This window comes from Vigna umbellata, chromosome 8 (genome assembly GCF_029865625.1).
Source record: "Vigna umbellata cultivar VRB3 chromosome 8, Vumbellata_1.0, whole genome shotgun sequence".
NCBI lineage: Eukaryota > Viridiplantae > Streptophyta > Magnoliopsida > Fabales > Fabaceae > Vigna > Vigna umbellata.
The window spans coordinates 14,948,543-14,969,663 of record NC_142172.1 but is presented as its reverse complement, the minus strand read 5'-3'; the positions used below and the strand labels follow the sequence as shown (position 1 = coordinate 14,969,663).

Sequence of the window (21,121 nt, the reverse complement as noted above, 5' to 3'; positions counted from 1 at the left end):
ATGGTCCTCCTACCCTTGGTGGCTTCTGAACTTCAATCTCACTTATTAACCTTTCCACAGCTTTGGCATGTTCCACTAAAGCAGCAAACTCCTTAATAACTAAAGGATTCACAGCTAGTTGAATGTTTGCTCTCAATCCATTTTTAAATTTTCTGCACCTCCATTCTTCATTTGACGGTTGGGTGTAGAAACGAACCAAGTGTTTGAACCTGTCTGCATATTCAGCTACAGATTTGTTGCCTTGCACTAGCTGCAAGAACTCCACCTCTTTCAAATGTCTCACACTGTCTGGAAAGTACTCAGCATAAAATTTACTCTTAAAAATTTCCCAAGTGATAATCTCACCGCTTTCCTCTAATACTAGCTTTGTGTTGTTCCACCAGTGTACTGCTTCCCCAGATAGCTGATACTCAGAATATGCCAACCTAGTTTCGGGTGGACACCTTTTCGCTTCAAAAATCTTTTCCATGTTCCTTATCCAGAGATCAGCCTCATCCGGACTTGTTTTCCCATTAAAAATAGCTGGACGATGTTGCAGAAAATTTTCTAAGGTCCATTCTTGAACTCTCTGAGGTTGAGTTTCCACATGGGTGCCATTCTCGGCTAGTTGTCTTAAGGTTTCCACATGTTGTCTTTGGCTTGCTTCAGAATTTAGTCTGGCCGTTTCTAACTGTTGTAGGGCCGTTGTGTGTTGTTGCATTAAAGCAGCTCCTTGTTGTTGAAGAGCGGATGCGATAGATTCTAAAGCCCTTGCAAGGCTGGGTACCTCAGGGGTTTCACGGTTGGGTTGTCTACGAGCCATTTCTCTCTGTTCACACAGAGAATTTTTGTTATTATGAGTTATAATATGAGTTTGTAGGATTAATCCACAACTCTTAGGTCGTCTTCAGGACGAACCGCTCTGATACCACTAAATGTAACACCCCAAAATATAAAACATCTCACACCCAAATTTATTTCATTAATAAAGAAAACATCGTACAATATTACAATCCTCCATTTAGGAGTAACATAGTTCACACTAGAAATACATTATAATTTCACACATAAATAAAACACTCTTAATTTTATTTATGTTTTATTTTTTTTTTCTTAAAATATTCTTCATTTTTCTGCTGCTTCCTCCTTCACTTGAATTGGTTCAGACGTCGTTCCCTCATCTGCTCCCGTATAACAAAAACATTATACGATCATCGCAAAAATAAGATTTTTTCGGCACAAACAAACAAGTAAGGGTGAGCTACCATGCAACATTCAAAGAAAAACATTACACTATTGCTATACGTAATACATTCACCATAAATTCATGTAAAATGCAATTATCATTCTAGACTCTATTATCCGGATATAATGTTGATGGAAGTCTCGGGTGGTCATGCACTTGTGGTGATTTCAACAACAAAAATTTTGGCCAAATATAATATATCATATCACCCACAAGGTTAATCCATTAATGTCTATAAACATAGACTAGGACCTCCTACTACTCTCACCACATAACACATCCTTCTCTAATTGATACTGGAAGATTATTAGAGTTTTAGGATAACCACCAACAACAGGACCCTCAACATCAACATATACACTAATACCATACCAATATAGAATCTCTCCATGAGACTCATATCATGCTCATTTTCCTCAACTCATGTCATACTATTACAAAATCTCCTCATAAAACTCATATCATGTTCAGATTCATAATTTCATATCAACATCATAAAATACATTCAACACAGAAATCATACAAGATAAATATATTACAAACAAATTAACAATAATAAAATCTTACTATAAATAGTCAACGGAGAAGAATCAAATGTTTGACAATCATTAAAATAAACTTAATAAAAACTCTTGGGGAAACAAGAAGTTGAATCTGGCAGAGCCGGTTAGACAACTTCTCATCCTTCCAAGAATACAACGTAATTAAATAATAAGAATAATAACAGGTTTGGGGAAATAAGAAGTTGAATCTGGCAGAGCCGGTTAGACAACTTCTAATCCTTCCAAAAATAAAAACGAATAAGGAAAACAATATAAAGTATGGGGAAACAAGAAGTTGAATCTGGCAGAGCCGGTTAGACAACTTCTAATCCTTCCAAAAATAAAAACGAAAAAGGAAAACAATATAAAGTATGGGGAAACAAGAAGTTGAATCTGGCAGAGCCGGTTAGACAACTTCTAATCCATCCATAGGCAATTAATAGCATACATATGCATAACATAATCAACATCACATTTTACAACTATCACACTTGGATCTAAGCACAAAAGCATGTTCTCATCAAAAATTCAAAATCATACAGAAACAAAATACTTCACACTCAAGATTTAAGATCAACCAAAAGCAACATATACAAGACTCAAAATAATACCAAACAAAATGTAACTCCCCTTACCTCTATTCCAGACTTAGGTTCCTCTTCTCAAACCGTTCTCCAGAAACTTCCAGAATTTCCCCTCTTCAACTAGAATTTCCTCCAACTCTCTCCTCTCACAATTTCCCTAGAATTTTGGTGCAAATCTTCATCCTCCCCCCCTTGGCTATTTATAGCCAAAAATTTTTACTATTCATTTTTACTATTCATTTTTACTATTCACTTTTACTATTCATTTTTACTATTCAAAAATTATTTTTTATTCACCATTCTTATCTCTGAATAATTGATTCTACGTGGAGTGTCCTCTTCCACAATTTATTTTAATATTTTTTTTTAACTATTCACTATTCACTATTCACTATTCACTATTTACTATTTACTATTCATTCATTTTTTTTTTTAACTTTTAAAATAAATTCTCAAATTTTTAAACTCCTTCCTTTGAAATTATTATTATTGTTACCTATCATAAATTTTAATTTATTTTTTTCTTACCATACTTTTATTAACTTTATAAAAATAAAAATAAAACAACTATTTATTAAATTTAAATATTTTTCATGGGTCTTACATTCTCCCCAACAACAAAAATTTTCGACCTCGAAAATTCGACACTTCACAAAAAAAGATGGGGATAAGAATGTTTTACATCATCTTCTAATTCCCAGGTAGAGTCACCTGTTTTCCTATCCCAAACTACCCTGACTAAGTTGATAGTTTTCCCTCTAAGCTCTTTGGTTTTAGTGTCTCCTATACAAACAGGTTGCACTTCTAGAGATAGATCCTCTCTGATTTCAATATCTTCTACTTCTAAAATGTGAGAAGGATCATGAACATATTTTCTTAGTTGAGAAACGTGAAAAACTGGATGGAGTTTGGCTAACTGAGGAGGTAACGCCATCTCGTAAGCGACAAGCCCAATTCTTCTCAAAATTTGATATGGACCAATGAACTTAGGAGAAAGTTTCTTCGAACGAAGAGCCCTTCCTACTCCTGTAGTTGAAGTCACCCGCAAAAAGACATGATCTCCGACTGCAAACTCCAATGGTCTCCTCCTTTGATCAGCATATGACTTTTGTCTGCTCTGCGAAGCCTTCATTCTTTCTCGTATCAACTTTACTTTGTCCGTGGTCTGTTGTAGTAATTCAGGTCCTATCAGAGCCTTTTCACCGTCCTGGTACCAGCATAAAGGAGTTCGACATCGTCTTCCATACAGAGCCTCGTAAGGTGCCATTCCAATACTAGCATGAAAGCTATTGTTGTAGGTGAACTCCACTAGAGGAAGTACTTCATCCCAGCTACCCAAATGATCCAATACACACGTTCTGAGTAGGTCTTCTAACGATTGGATGGTTCTTTCAGATTGTCCATCGGTTTGGGGATGATACGCAGAACTCATTCGTAACTTGCTGCCCATAGCTTCCTGTAGAGTTTGCCAGAATCTAGAAGTGAATCTTGGGTCTCGATCTGACACAATGCTTGAAGGGACGCCGTGCAATCTTACTATCTCTTTTATGTACAGTTGTGCCAACTTAGCCATCGACATTCTCAGATTTATTGCTAAAAAGTGAGCAGTTTTTGTCAATCGGTCAATGATAACCCAGATAGAATCATTACCTCTTATTGTCTGTGGTAAATGGGTGACGAAATCCATAGCAATGCTATCCCATTTCCATTCTGGTATGTCTAATTGTTGTAGCAATCCTCCAGGTCTCTGATGTTCCACTTTTGCCTTCTGGCAAATTAAACAAGCCGCTACAAATTGTGCTACTTCCTTCTTCATTCCTGGCCACCAAAAGGACTCCTTGAGATCTTGATACATTTTAGTCATACCGGGATGTATGCTAAAACGACTTTTGTGTCCTTCTTCAAAGATTAGTCTTTTTATATCGGCATTGTCTGGTACACATATTCTACTTCTGAATCTTAATACATCATCAGATCCTAGCCTAAATTCTTTCGCCTTTTCTGTACCGATCATTTTTGTTATCTTTTTCAAGCCAGGATCCGACAATTGCTTCTCTTTAATTAAAATAAGAAAATCACTAGATATAGTCAGACTACTACATCTAATGAAATCTTCTCCAAACTCCATCTGTAACTTCAGATCTCTGAACTTCTCCACCAACTCTTGTTCTTTGATCATCAAATGAGAAACATGAATTGCCTTTCTACTCAAAGCATCGGCTACCACGTTTGCTTTTCCTGGATGATATAGGAGTTCAAAATCATAATCCTTCAAGAATTTCATCCACCGTCTTTGCCTCATATTCAGCTCCTTTTGGTCGAATAAGTACTTCAAGCTTTTGTGATCGCTGAATACTTGAAATTGAGCTCCATAGAGATAGTGCCGCCAAATCTTCAAGGAAAATACCACTGCTGCCAATTCCAAATCATGAGTAGGGTAGTTCTTCTCATGAGTTTTTAATTGTCTTGAAGCGTATGCCACCACTTTTCTTTCTTGCATGAGCACACAACCTAATCCCTGATGAGAAGCATCACAATAAACTTCAAACTTTTTACTTGGTTCAGGGATTACCAAAACCGGTGCACTAGTCAGCTTCTGCTTCAGCTCAAAAAAACTCTTCTCACACTTATCCGTCCAGACAAAAGGTTGATCTTTACGAGTTAGTTGTGTTAAAGGCGCTACTATTCTAGAGAAATTCTCTATAAACCTTCTATAGTAGCCAGCTAATCCCACAAAACTCCTTATTTCTGTTATAGTCTTCGGTCTTTCCCATTGCAACACTGCTTCAACTTTTGTTGGATCCACCGCTATGCCTTGAGATGATATAACATGTCCTAAGAATTTCACTTCTTGCATCCAAAACTCGCATTTTGACATCTTTGCATACAATTTCTTCTCCCTCAAGATCCCAAGGATGGTCCTTAAGTGTTCAACATGTTCTGCTTGAGTCTTAGAATAGATAAGTATGTCATCTATAAAGACTACGACAAACTTATCTAGGAATGGTTGAAAGATTCTGTTCATGAAATCCATGAATAGAGCTGGAGCATTAGTTACACTGAATGGCATAACTACATACTCGTAGTGTCCGTATCTGGATCTAAAAGCGGTCTTCTGTACATCTTCTGGCTTCACCAAAATTTGATGATATCCAGACCTGAGATCTATCTTTGAAAACACCTGAGCTCCATGCAACTGGTCCAGCAGATCATCAATCCTAGGTAGAGGATATTTGTTCTTGATGGTTAGCTTGTTCAACTGTCTGTAGTCGATACACAATCTAGAGCTTCCATCCTTCTTCTTTACCAAGAGTACAGGTGCTCCCCAAGGTGACACACTTGGTCGAATAAATTGCTTCTCCATTAGTTCTTCAATTTGCTTCTTCAATTCAATTAACTCCGCCGGAGCCATTCGATATGGGGCTACTGATACTGGTCCAGCTCCGGGTATTAAATCAATGGAGAATTCTATTTCTCGTTGAGGAGGCAGTCCTGGTACTTCTTCTGGGAACACATCACTAAACTCATTAACTATAGGAACATCGAGATTTTGTTCATTTTTCTCGACTTCCACATGAGTCAAGATAACGAAACACGAAGATCCTTCTTTGACTTCCTTTAATACTTGTTGTACTGACAGCAATTCCACTTCTTCAGGATTAGGAAAAATCAACTCCTTTTTGCTACAATCAATAAGGATACGATTGGCAGATAACCAATCCATTCCTAAGATTACATCTAAACCTTGTAAGGGTAAAGATATAAGATGTACTTTGAACCTACGTCCTTCTATAACTATCGGACATTGAGGACACATCCTCGATGTTTTTATCAGTTTAGAGGCTGGTGCAGATACCATGAGATCATATTGTAACTCTCTCACGGGTAGGTTCAACTCTTGAATAAGAGTTTCAGACAAAAAGGAGTGTGTCGCTCCAGAATCAAATAGCACATTTAACTCTCTACCGGCTATCATACAACATCCAATGATGAGATTACCTGATTTTGCAGCTTCTGCTCCAGTCAAAGCATAGACCCTTCCAGTTGCTTGGGGCCTATTGTCAGTCCTTCTCTGTTGAATCGGTTGTTGAGGTTGAGTTGCTTCTCTTTTAGAGGGACAGTATCTAGCAAAATGTCCTTCTGCTCCGCAAAGGAAACATTTGTTGTGCATATTAACTTGTGGACAGACGCTCTTCAGATGAGGTCCTCCGCAGACGAAACATCGGATTATTTTATGTTGGGGTTGTTGTTGATGAGGATTCCTTTGAGGTTGCGGTCTTTCATAAGGACGGATCCTTATGTTCTGTCCAACTCGTGACCCAGATGGTCCTCCTACCCTTGGTGGCTTCTGAACTTCAATCTCACTTATTAACCTTTCCACAGCTTTGGCATGTTCCACTAAAGCAGCAAACTCCTTAATAACTAAAGGATTCACAGCTAGTTGAATGTTTGCTCTCAATCCATTTTTAAATTTTCTGCACCTCCATTCTTCATTTGACGGTTGGGTGTAGAAACGAACCAAGTGTTTGAACCTGTCTGCATATTCAGCTACAGATTTGTTGCCTTGCACTAGCTGCAAGAACTCCACCTCTTTCAAATGTCTCACACTGTCTGGAAAGTACTCAGCATAAAATTTACTCTTAAAAATTTCCCAAGTGATAATCTCACCGCTTTCCTCTAATACTAGCTTTGTGTTGTTCCACCAGTGTACTGCTTCCCCAGATAGCTGATACTCAGAATATGCCAACCTAGTTTCGGGTGGACACCTTTTCGCTTCAAAAATCTTTTCCATGTTCCTTATCCAGAGATCAGCCTCATCCGGACTTGTTTTCCCATTAAAAATAGCTGGACGATGTTGCAGAAAATTTTCTAAGGTCCATTCTTGAACTCTCTGAGGTTGAGTTTCCACATGGGTGCCATTCTCGGCTAGTTGTCTTAAGGTTTCCACATGTTGTCTTTGGCTTGCTTCAGAATTTAGTCTGGCCGTTTCTAACTGTTGTAGGGCCGTTGTGTGTTGTTGCATTAAAGCAGCTCCTTGTTGTTGAAGAGCGGATGCGATAGATTCTAAAGCCCTTGCAAGGCTGGGTACCTCAGGGGTTTCACGGTTGGGTTGTCTACGAGCCATTTCTCTCTGTTCACACAGAGAATTTTTGTTATTATGAGTTATAATATGAGTTTGTAGGATTAATCCACAACTCTTAGGTCGTCTTCAGGACGAACCGCTCTGATACCACTAAATGTAACACCCCAAAATATAAAACATCTCACACCCAAATTTATTTCATTAATAAAGAAAACATCGTACAATATTACAATCCTCCATTTAGGAGTAACATAGTTCACACTAGAAATACATTATAATTTCACACATAAATAAAACACTCTTAATTTTATTTATGTTTTATTTTTTTTTTCTTAAAATATTCTTCATTTTTCTGCTGCTTCCTCCTTCACTTGAATTGGTTCAGACGTCGTTCCCTCATCTGCTCCCGTATAACAAAAACATTATACGATCATCGCAAAAATAAGATTTTTTCGGCACAAACAAACAAGTAAGGGTGAGCTACCATGCAACATTCAAAGAAAAACATTACACTATTGCTATACGTAATACATTCACCATAAATTCATGTAAAATGCAATTATCATTCTAGACTCTATTATCCGGATATAATGTTGATGGAAGTCTCGGGTGGTCATGCACTTGTGGTGATTTCAACAACAAAAATTTTGGCCAAATATAATATATCATATCACCCACAAGGTTAATCCATTAATGTCTATAAACATAGACTAGGACCTCCTACTACTCTCACCACATAACACATCCTTCTCTAATTGATACTGGAAGATTATTAGAGTTTTAGGATAACCACCAACAACAGGACCCTCAACATCAACATATACACTAATACCATACCAATATAGAATCTCTCCATGAGACTCATATCATGCTCATTTTCCTCAACTCATGTCATACTATTACAAAATCTCCTCATAAAACTCATATCATGTTCAGATTCATAATTTCATATCAACATCATAAAATACATTCAACACAGAAATCATACAAGATAAATATATTACAAACAAATTAACAATAATAAAATCTTACTATAAATAGTCAACGGAGAAGAATCAAATGTTTGACAATCATTAAAATAAACTTAATAAAAACTCTTGGGGAAACAAGAAGTTGAATCTGGCAGAGCCGGTTAGACAACTTCTCATCCTTCCAAGAATACAACGTAATTAAATAATAAGAATAATAACAGGTTTGGGGAAATAAGAAGTTGAATCTGGCAGAGCCGGTTAGACAACTTCTAATCCTTCCAAAAATAAAAACGAATAAGGAAAACAATATAAAGTATGGGGAAACAAGAAGTTGAATCTGGCAGAGCCGGTTAGACAACTTCTAATCCATCCATAGGCAATTAATAGCATACATATGCATAACATAATCAACATCACATTTTACAACTATCACACTTGGATCTAAGCACAAAAGCATGTTCTCATCAAAAATTCAAAATCATACAGAAACAAAATACTTCACACTCAAGATTTAAGATCAACCAAAAGCAACATATACAAGACTCAAAATAATACCAAACAAAATGTAACTCCCCTTACCTCTATTCCAGACTTAGGTTCCTCTTCTCAAACCGTTCTCCAGAAACTTCCAGAATTTCCCCTCTTCAACTAGAATTTCCTCCAACTCTCTCCTCTCACAATTTCCCTAGAATTTTGGTGCAAATCTTCATCCTCCCCCCCTTGGCTATTTATAGCCAAAAATTTTTACTATTCATTTTTACTATTCATTTTTACTATTCACTTTTACTATTCATTTTTACTATTCAAAAATTATTTTTTATTCACCATTCTTATCTCTGAATAATTGATTCTACGTGGAGTGTCCTCTTCCACAATTTATTTTAATATTTTTTTTTAACTATTCATTATTCACTATTCACTATTCACTATTTACTATTTACTATTTACTATTCATTCATTTTTTTTTTAACTTTTAAAATAAATTCTCAAATTTTTAAACTCCTTCCTTTGAAATTATTATTATTGTTACCTATCATAAATTTTAATTTATTTTTTTCTTACCATACTTTTATTAACTTTATAAAAATAAAAATAAAACAACTATTTATTAAATTTAAATATTTTTGATGGGTCTTACAATTAATATATAATTTGGATTTTTATAAAAGTTTAATTATACATTCCATAGTCTAATACTTTTAAATTAATCATTTCATTAGATTGTCATTTAATAATAGTTATATGCTATTATGTTGATACATTGATATTATTTATGATCGAATAATATGTTTATAACTGAATAAAACCATTTAATTTCAAATAAATTAAAAGATGAATACAAAATTGAATTTTTAAAAGGAGGAAGATTATAATTTAATGAAATTATAAAAACTATAAGTGAATATTTAAGCCAATTTGTAAATAATAAAAGAAGAATATATATATATATATATATATATATATATATATATATATATATATATATATATATATATATATATATATAATTTATTATAATAAAAGAAAAAATAGATAAATATATAAATAGTTTAGAATGGAATTAGATGGGTTTTGGGAAGGGTCAAGGTCAGCCTAGGAAGACTCATTCTTTTCCCTTTCTCTTCCCACCTACCTTCATTGTCTGCTCAATTTCAATTTCAACAATTTCATTTTCATCTTCATTTGAGTTGTGTTTGCAAGTGTGTTGGATGGGAACTCCCGAATTCCCAGATCTGGGAAAGCACTGTTCGGTCTCTGATTGCAAGCAGATCGATTTTTTGCCCTTTACCTGTGATCGCTGCCACCAGGTTCTTCCCTTTCTCTATCTCTGTTTTCCCCAAAAAAGTGATAATTTTCAAATGATTTACTCCTAATGCTGTAATTTTATTTAGTACTTGTATTACATGAACTATGAGAACAAACCTATTGGACTATTCATCTGGGTATGTGTTTTTTCCAATTTATTTTAATACTGTTATTCTCTAAACTAGCTTTTGATCTGATCCATAATGCCATTTTTCTTTGCTGGCATAATCTGTACCTAATTGAGCGAAACTCTATTTTCTTATATTGACCAATTTAATTTTTAAAGAATTATGGTGATGAGATGATGAGTTGCTTTTGTGATGAAAAGCTATGAAAGGATGGACTTGTTTTTAATTTTATGTTGAAGTAGGGATGGGAAGTTGGCTAGTTGTACAAGTGTGCAGACTTGAAACAATTCAAGAAATGTGCAGAGGAAGTTGCTTCCAGAATTAGGAGTTGCAGTAAAAGTAGTTATAAACTACGGGAAAAGTGGTAAAGATGTTATAGAGCGGGAGACCAAAGAGGTGGGAATGGTTGGCTCCTTATTATTGCAGCTTATGGTTAGTTGTAGGATAAGACTTAGTGCAGTTTCAGGGGGATTTTTGGGTTTTAAATAGAAGTTTTAACCAATGCCAACTTCAATTATAACTGGAGAATAGCACTAATAGCACTAAGGAATTGCTTCTTAGTATTGTTCTTATTTTTATTTCCGTGACCCTCAAATTCCACTAAAAAAAATACCATCATGTATATGTTTGTGTGAAAATGGGTGTTATAAACTTTTTAACAATTTTTATTGAACTCTTGAGTTAACTCGTAGATCCTTGTAAGATTACAATTAGCTAGAGAAAATGAGCTAACTCAACTCACTATTAAAGTTTTTATTTGGTAAACTTAGGTATAATACTCGTTAAGGTTGTATAAACACTTGAGTCAAGAACTGAGTCAATAAGTTTAAAATCAAAGCAATTATTGACCACATTGTGACAATGCTTTATATGAACCATACATTGTTTTTGAAGCTAATGTTGACATTTTATTGGGATCAAGTTATTTTAAGAAATTAACTCTTTTTTTAAAATGTTTTCCCCATAGAAATTTGTGTTTTTATGAATGTATGTATGATTCAATCATTTAGATAGTTTAGTTTAATACTATAGTACTACTAAACTTTATTATTGTAGTTGGATAATTTGTTTTATTGTGGAGCTGAAATGTTGAATTATTGTTGTGTTAAAAGCATAGTTATAAAAAATCTTTCTATTCATGAATGAATCTGTTCAAACTCATATCATTGATATAAATCATTCGATTTGTTCTTTTTCCACCAATTCTCATGAAAAAAAATTGAAAGTCCTATAAACTTAAATTGTTAAATGAAAATGAATTGATGGAACACTTCTAAACTTATCTAATTTTATTGTTCGACTACTTATGTTTCTCTCCCACTCATTCAATGTAAGTTATTTAGTCATTTAATTTGTTCTATTTTTCTAAAATAAAGGATTTATAAACTCAGATATAACTAAGAACTAATAATTTTGCTCTATAAGACGGTTGCTCAAGCTGTTTTATTTATGTCTGTTTTAAATTAATGGACACTGCACATCATCGGTACGATCTGTTATGATTCTCAGTTCAAAAATTAGTTTCATGATTCATGATTTGATAAGATTACCTTGGTTTGGTTGAAAGTATTATGTTATGCATTTATGTTATCAATAGGTTGTGTATGAATATTATTTCTTGTATTATGTAGGCTCAAAAGTCAATTCTGAAGTAGTTCCATGAGTTTAGGCTACTCTTGAATTTCACAATCATATTTTAAACTTCTAAATTTGAACTAAGCTTAAAACATTTACGCACCTCAAAAGTCAGTTTTGAGTAAATTCTGCTACTGCAATTTTCTGTTTGGTTTGGTTAAGTATTAATTTTTCTTTGGTTCTGAGTAGCACATAAACTTTGGGGTTCATGCATAAAACACTGTTCTGATTATTGATTTTGTCTGGTGACGTTCTGGGAATTTGTCTGAGTGTGGAATTATTGATTATTATTCCACCTGTGCTAGTTTTAAGAGCTTATTGTTTGATCAAACTTATCAGCAAAATCTTTGCAGGTGTATTGTTTGGAGCACAGAGGTTATATTAAACATCAGTGTCCAAAAGCAGACAAGCAAGATGTAACTGTAGTTGTATGTCCACTTTGCGCTAAAGGAGTTCGTTTAGTTCCTGATCAAGATGCAAATATAACTTGGGAGAATCATGTCAACACTGACTGTGACCCATCGAACTATGAGAAAGTCACGAAGAAGAAAAAATGCCCTGTCCCAGGATGCAGAGAGATATTAGGATTCTCAAACACAATTAAGTGCAGGGACTGCATGGTAGACCATTGTTTAAAGCATCGGTTTGGACCTGATCATAAATGTCCTGGTCCCAGAAAAATGGAAACAAGTTTTTCATTCAGGAATCTTTTGAATGTGAGTAAAAAACAGGAGTCCAAACCGCAGCCAAGTTCATCTGCATCATCTAGATGGTCTACAGGCTTTCTTAATGCAGTTTCTAACATTCGATCATCAGCAGAGGCTGGTGTGTCAAAGTTGAGTGAAGCTAACCAAGGCTGGTGGAAAGCATCAGGTGGGGTGGGAGCTAGCCAGAGTAGTGGTCAAGTGGAGCAATGCCCTCAGTGTGGTGCCAAGTTTTCCTCTGTTACTGCTTTGGTGGACCATGTGCAAAAAGTTCATGAAAGGAGTGGCAACCGATCTGGACCAAAGGTTGCAATTGATGCTTGCCCTAAGTGTAGCAGAGGATTTCAGGATCCTGTTGCCCTTGTGGAACATGTTGAGAGGGATCATGGTGGCAATTCTAGATCATAAGGTATGGAGAGTTGATATTTTTTATTGAATGAATTACACCGAGAAGAAAATGCACTTTTTTTATGCAATAAATAGACTGGATGAATAGTTTTGTAAACATGAATTGAATTTGAATACATTTTAGAGTGTAAACATTGTCATACAATCATGGATCACATATAATTGAAAATTGTTGACTTCTGTCATAGTTACTTTAAAAGTCTTGACTGATAGGATACAAATCCTTACACTCGTAGCATATATATCAAAATTAAACCTCATAATCAAAGTGTGAATATGAATTTGAAGATGTTTCTTTACTTATTTGTATCTATGCCACAGGATTGGCTGACAGATTCATTTGCTTACTCAATTATTTTTAATGTTTTGACACTGACCTCTTCAATGGATACTGTTAGCTTCGGGAAAGGCCAGTAATTTGGCAGGAATTTGCAAGATTAATTCAATCGATATTAGTGATGTACATTTTTTTCAGACTAACCTTTCTTGGGACTGGCCAGAATTTTCGAAATATCGAATTTCTCGTTTAGAAATTAGAATGAAAAAGCATATTCTCGAATTTCTGTTCAAACTCATTTTGTGGAAGCAGTGGCGGACCTCACTCTGTACCTACATACCCCCTTTTTTTTTACTTCCTTTTATCATGTGAAGAGAGTAATTCCCATTAACAAAATTTTCTGTGTCCATAATCTAGGGTGTGTGTTTGGTAAAAGCTAATTGTTAAGCTAGTTGAAGCTTACAAGCAAGAACTTGGAAACTAAATAGTTAAATATTTACATGTAAATGAATTGAAATATTATCAGTAATTAATGAAATAGCTGATAGATATAATATGGGATGTTTAGTTTTTTGAGATATTAATTTTATCAGTTCTGAGTTAAAATGATATTTCAAATAAATTAATTCGGATAAAAATGGGAAAAAAAAGTTAGTGTTTTATAAGGTAATTCATTATAAACTATTAAGTAATTCATGAAAAAATCTGGAACTTACTAAAACAAATTCGTGTACCAAAACAGTTTCAAAGAAGTTGGTCAAATAATATAATACAAGTTATTAGAGTAACTTAACAAAGATACTAGGAGAGTTGTATGAGCTGATTCTCATTGATTCTGCTGGTTTTGTTATGTCAGGTTGTATTGTTGATGGAGCTCAAAGAAGAAGGAATGAAATATAGAAGAGAGATCACACAAAAGATTTTAGAGTTTCTTTCCCCTGAAATATCGATTTACATGAACCCTTGTTTTATTTTTGTCAAAGGAACTTGGATTGAAAATTCAAAGATTAACCCAGTGGCACTCGCAACCAAATGAGATTAACTCCGAAAAGGGCAACACAAACTATGCATTATACGACAAACAACACAGATAAGAAATACAAGGTACACCTTGGCCCAACTCACTAACTCAAATTAACAAACTTATTTTCTGGCTACGATGTAACCATTCTTTAATTTATGTCACTTTTTGGACTGACATTTTTATAGAGCTCCATATGTTAAACTTTTATTAGTATATAATATTTGGTTTAGAAGGCAAGTAGGGGGGAAAAAACTTTTTGAAATACAATTGTAGTTTTTTTCATCAAAGAAATTATTGTAGTAGTTTTTAGAAGTTGTCTTTCACTTATTCCTAAGGGTTATTTATTTTGTTAAGATATATTTTTTTCCTAGAAGAAGACCAGTTAAAATCCTAAGTTTGACCAAAATAATATTAAATAAATAAAATATGATTTAAGTGAAAGAGGGTTTTTTTAAGGTTTCCACAAATAAATAATTTATAATTTAGTACATAAATCACTCTGAGTTACATTAAATATGCAAATAATTCCTCAATTTCCTTTTTAATTTTTTCAAAGAGATCAAGAACTATACTATCACATTTTGGTACAAAAAGAAATAAATATATAGAAAAATAACTCTCATAAAGATAATATAGCCAGATGAACTATCTTAGATGCTTTCCATTTAAGAAAAAAAAAAAAAATATATATATATATATATATATATATTTAACTTTTATTTAAAATTATCACTGTATATTCTTTTAAATATTAAAAAAATAAAATATTTGTAGTTCTTATGGTTAGCTTATTTTATAAATTTAATTTCTCTAATGTTAATAAAAAATTAATATTTAAACTAAATTTAGAATAGATTATTATTATCTTTTACCATTCAACTAAATTTGCCTATTTAAATTAATTTTATAAAATAAATAATTTTTTTTGGCAAGCATACTAGAATATGTATGGTATTGGTGGATAAGCCTGAAAAGGCTTACGGTGGGCTGGGATAAAAGAATCATGTTATTGCCTTCCTGCACCACTACAATATTGGAAAAAGACTTAAACATTCGTTATTTTTGCAGCACTGCCGTACTGCAAAAGCAGAAAAAGGTGAGAAAATGCCGCAGAGGAAAAAGAAGAGAGGAAATGTATAAAAATAAAATAAAATTCATTCGAGAAAGTTTATTTCCGAAATGTATTTAAAGTATTATAGAAAACTATATTCAAAAGAACGTGACTATCAAATGTGAATGGAATCGATTTCAACATGCATTGAAATCAATTATGTTGTTCGTCGAACCAATTCCACTGTATTTGTCCAATATTATTTATTAACATATTTAAAAAATAATAACTCTAACTAATATAAAAAGCATTCTATATTACTTTTAATATTAAAAATAATTTGATAATCTTATATTTTTATATGTTAAACTCTTTTTTAATCTATCACATATGTAAAATCACTCCCAAATTTTATTTTAAAATTCACTCATTTTCACCTCCAATCTTTCAAAAAAAAATCATAAATTTTACTGTTAGATCAATTTTATTCATCCATTCACTCCCTACTTCAAATTGATCTTTATAAGAACACATGTATGCGTGTGTATTCCGATTCCGAAAAGTATTTTAAGAGTTTCGGAAAGTTTTCTTCAAAAATTCCATTTCGAAAATTTTATTGAAGAACATATGAAATATGTTCTCGAAATTGTATTCCAAAAATTATGTTTTCAAAAACAGGAATTTCGTTCCAAAAATCCAGAAAAGTTCGTTCTGGAAAGTTTTCAAAATATGTAATTCGGAAGGGCAGAATCATAATTTCAACAGTGAAGGCTGTGTAAAGAAATTGTACGGGTGTAGGAAGTAAAAGTCGAATGGTTATTTCCCAGTTTTGTATTGCACCGAATGATTACTAATTGGACTCTTATATTAAGAGCAAAAGGCTAAAGTATCCTCCTCGCTGCATCATTTTACCTCTGTCAAAATAAGTTCGTTTTGGAAAAATCGTTCCTAAAAATATTAGATATGTTCTGAAAAGCTCGTTTAAAAAATTTTGTTATGAAAAACTTGTGCATTTCATGTTTTGCGAAAAGTTTATTGTAGGAAGTTTGTTTCAAAAATCTCATTCTAGAAGGTATCATACATATATATTCCAAAAAATGTTATTCTAAAATTTCTATTTCAAAAGGCATATTTTAAAATTTTCAAGAAACATTGTTGAAGAAGATTCCTAGAACAGATAATTAAAAAATCAGATTAATTAAAAACAAAATGGACATTTTAAAACTAATGGGATAAAGAAGAAAAAACATCGTAAAGGCAATAACATGACATTCAACTAAACATAAAGTCAAATGGATGCAATGCATCTCATACAGAACCCAAAACAGTGCTTGAATGACTCAAACCTCTTATTCGAGAAAGCTAAACACAATCCATTCTGTCATCTCAGATATGAAACTGATTACACAGAATAGGATTTTCCACTTTCTCCCTTCAAGTTCAAACTCAAAATAAGCAAAACAAAGTTCTCTATTTTTCTATTTTTTATTCGAAACAACCGAAAAAAAAGCACACCACTTTATTAAGGTTTATTCTTACTCTTCACTGCATGGTAGATCAATCGACACAGAAATCAATTTGGTTCCTTATTACTCGAAGCATTCCCACAACGTTGTTGATATTTGGTCGGTTTTTTGGCCTGATATGAGTGCAGAACAAGGCCACTTTCAGAGTATCAAGCATTTCTTTCCTCCATTCATCGCACACTGAGCCAAGCGTTGCATCCATTATCTGCTCTGGACTTTCACCTCTTGCTGCAGCTTCACGAACCCACTTCACCAAGTCTACACCTTCTCCATTACCCTCATCAAATGCTGCTCTGGAAGTTACCATCTCCAGCAGTATCACACCAAAGCTATAAATATTTCCAGCTGCTGTCACTCGCATTGTGTATGCATATTCTGCACCAAACAACAACCAACATAGTTATTACCATCATGCCAAAACTGTTCAAATGAGGTGCAAATCCTTGTTAGAAATGAGTATAATTAACAGTATATAAGTAGTATACCTGGTGGAACGTAACCAAAAGAACCAACATATGGGACAATACTAGCACTTCCTTTAGTTTGATCTAAGAACTTTGATATTTCGATGTCCCCAATCAGTGGCCCTAAATATGCATCTAGAAGAATATTGCTAGAAGAAATGTCAAGGTGGATAATTGCCTTCTGATGAAGGAAAACCAAACCTTTTGCTATTCCCATTGCAATAGAGAACCTAGCAGGCCAATCGAGCTGATATTCAGGTTGCATTGCAGGTTCATGAAGAAGTTGAGCCAATGTTCCACAGGATATGTACTGATATATGAGAAGAGCAGCATCGCTACAAATCACATATCCAACGGGTTTCATTACATGTTCATGGGAAAGTTTTATAAGCCTGTGAAGCTCTGAAATGATCTTGCTCTGCCGCTGCATTATTGTCATGTCCATAGGGATTATTTTCCTTACAAGTAAGACTACCCCAGAGGGCATCAATGCCTTGTAAAGTGCACTGAAAGTGCCACTGCTAAGCTTATTAGATTCTTCAAGAGTTGCTTTAGCAACCGCTTCAAGGTCTACTTCTTCTCTTAGATTGTCAGCGAAAACTTTTCCTGATATTATAGATGCTTCTTTAATGCTTTCACCACATTCTATCTCAGGAACTTTTTCTACTTTCCTCTGACACACTCTGTTTACCAAGACAACTGCAGCAAATAACATAAAAGCCAGAAGAAACGGTCCAAGTATATACATTATGGTTTCGTAAGTAAATTTATTATTGTTTTCCACAGCTATGTAACGATAGCGAATATCTTCACATGTAATGTTCAATGGCTCCCCGCAAAGCCCTCTGTTGCCCAAATAACTTGAAGCAGGATTATGCAGGAATGATGCACACTTTGGCAATTTACCACTGAGCTGATTATTTGACATGTTAATGACAATCAAGCCCACCATCCCGATAAATGTATCAGGGATATTACCTGTGAGATTATTGTTGGAAATATCCAGAGAACCAAGTTTGATCAGTCTTCCTAATTCTGGGGGCAATTGTCCTTGAAGATGGTTGTAGCTCAAATTTAAGGCTATCTCCAAGTTATGCATGTGACCAATCTGAGAGGGAATAGTTCCTGTCAGATTGTTACTCCCCAATTTCAATTCAAGAAGTTCTCTACACCTTCCAATTTCCTGAGGGATCACTCCTCTTATGAAATTCCTGTCCAACAGCAGCTTCTGCAACTGAGCGATGTCACAGATTCCGTTTGGTATTGTTCCATTGAACCTGTTATTGCTTAAGTCAAGAATCTCAAGACTTCTGATCTGAAGAATCGATTCTGGAATATCACCATGAAGGAGATTTTCAGAAAGCATCAACACCTGCAGGTTCATAAGCTTTCCAAATTCTGGTGAAATTATTCCAGTAAATCCATTTGAAGCCAAGTTCAAGAAGGTGAGATTATAACACAGAGAAAACTCTGATACTAACTCACCAGAAAGATTATTATCATCAGCTTCAAAGTAAGCAAGGCTAGTAAGGTTTCCAACACTCTTAGGAATATTACCTTGTAGATTATTGTTTCCAATTCGAACACTGACAAGAGTTCGACAGTTCCCGATTTCCTCCGGAATTTCACCACTCAAGTTGTTCTGACTGAGAATCAGAACTTCTAGCTTCCATGCAGAAAAGAGGCTTCCTGGTATAGGACCTTCAAGGTGGTTTGAATGCAGGTTCAGTGTTGTAAGCTCAGAAAGGAATCCCAGAGCATCTGGAATCCTTCCATTGAAATGATTCTCATAAGCAGCAAAAACTCTCAGATTGGTCCAGTGCTCAACCCAGTTGGGTATGGAACCACTCAGATGATTGTTGAAAATTTGAAAATCCTGTAAAGTCTCAAGGCCTTGAAGTTCCTTAGGTATCTCTCCCACCAGCATGTTATTGGAAAAGTTCAATGATTTGAGGCTTTTGAGACCTCCCAATTGTGGTGGAATTGAACCTTCAAACTTGTTTGAAGACAAGTCAAGATATTCAAGATGGGATAAATTTCCAAAAGCAGCTGGAATCATCCCTTGAAAGTTATTGTTTGAAAGGTCAAGCCACTTCAAAGCTTTGAGCCTGGAAATTGAACTTACATTGCCTCCAAGATTCTGATTAGAGAGAGTGAGCTTCTCCACCAGTGAGAGGTTGCCACAGATGACACCTTTCCAGGAGCAGTAATCTGAGGTGCTGGCATTCCAGCCTGGAACTCTGAGATTTTGGTTGATGGAAGGTAGTAAAGTTTGTTCCTGCAACTCACCACCCACCAGCAGAGATTTTGACAGACACAAAGTGAGCAGAAAAGGCAACAAGCAAAGAATTCTCATCACTGAAAACATCATCTTAACAAAAAAAGAAAGATCTTTTGCTTTTGTTGAAGATGTGAAGATTGAAAAGAGAGATACAATTCACAACACTTGGTTGAAGTGAAAAGTGGTGATTTTCTAAGCTTTCACTGGATAATTGAGTAACCCAGAATGATCAAAAGCTTTAGAGATACCCTTTTAAGAGGGCTTGATATGCATGTGGTGGAAATGTGAGCGGAAGGATTTTGAGAGTAACAAGTCAATAAACCAGTCCAAGGAATGGCTTAGCAAGAAAAGTGATAATGGTGAAAGAAACAAAAGGTGGTTACATTACCAAGACCAAAAATGCATGTTTTGGTTGCAGATGTGAAGAAAGGAATGGAAAAGCAGCAGAAGCAAAAAAGTGACAAAATGAAAGAGAGAACTGAAATCACATAATACAAGGTTGGCACAGGACCAGGTGCTAGTTGTTTTCTCTGTCTCGTAGGCAGAGCAAGAAGGAAAATGTTTGGCTTCACGATATACAAGAAACAAGGGGTGATATGAAAGAATGCAAGTTGTACAAAGCTCTCTCTCTGGTTAGCAGGGTGGTGCTGATTCTATCATTCTAAAACTTTAGTTTTTATAAGATTAACATCTTCTAATTCTTAATTATCTCAAAAAATAGAATCTTTCTCTTGTAAGTGACAAAATTGTTACTATCTCTCGACTCTTGAAATCATTACAGATGAGGGGCCACACATTTCAGTGTGATTTCAAAAATATTTCTGTTTCAACTTCTTTAATAAAATCAATTTTAAATAATATTTATCAATATTTTCATTATGTCTTATTAGTATAAATTAATATTTCATCATACCAAATATAATTTGAAAATATCTATTTTTGCAAATAAGCTATGCTCCATCCAACACCACTTAAAATAATTTGTGTATCTGTATGATATATATCATTGGTAAAGAGGATTTATCTTTTTGCTCTATACACTTTTTTTTTTTAAATTCAAATAATTACTATAATTAAAAGATCATTTTCCAATTTTATCTTTTTAATAATATTTTTTAAATTCAAATAATTACTCATGATAAACTTACACACAAATTTAGAATTGGTCCATGTTCTAAACTTTTGTTTCCTAAATTTTAAAACTAAATGATATAGAACTTTTAATCCAAGGACATTAATATTTTTTACTTTATTAAACAATATAAATAGCTCAAATACCTTATGAAACATCTTTTAACACATAAAAAAGCTTAGCTCAAAAGTATAAATAGTTCAAATACACTATGTAGCATCTTTTAACACATAAAAAATATTAGATCAAATGGATTAAGAAGAATACATTGCTTTTAAGT

General features: G+C 34.1%; 2 protein-coding genes across 2 annotated transcripts; one reads left to right on the top strand and one right to left on the bottom strand.

The window, feature by feature from the left end:
- The first annotated feature begins 9,986 nt into the window (after window positions 1-9,986).
- LOC148194099 (zinc finger AN1 and C2H2 domain-containing stress-associated protein 13-like) lies at window positions 9,987-14,567 on the top strand. Its single transcript, XM_088097866.1, has 3 exons — window positions 9,987-10,213; window positions 12,328-13,087; window positions 14,220-14,567. The coding sequence occupies exons 1-2, from the start codon at window positions 10,115-10,117 to the stop codon at window positions 13,084-13,086; spliced, it is 858 nt and encodes a 285-aa protein (XP_087953992.1). The 5' UTR covers window positions 9,987-10,114; the 3' UTR covers window position 13,087; window positions 14,220-14,567.
- A 2,125-nt stretch (window positions 14,568-16,692) lies between these two features.
- On the bottom strand, window positions 16,693-20,251 carry LOC124827200 (uncharacterized). The gene is made up of 2 exons (XM_088097456.1): window positions 17,450-20,251; window positions 16,693-17,339 (listed from the first exon to the last, which is right to left on the bottom strand). The coding sequence occupies exons 1-2, from the start codon at window positions 19,797-19,799 to the stop codon at window positions 16,996-16,998; spliced, it is 2,694 nt and encodes an 897-aa protein (XP_087953582.1). The 5' UTR covers window positions 19,800-20,251; the 3' UTR covers window positions 16,693-16,995.
- Window positions 20,252-21,121: the final 870 nt, after the last annotated feature.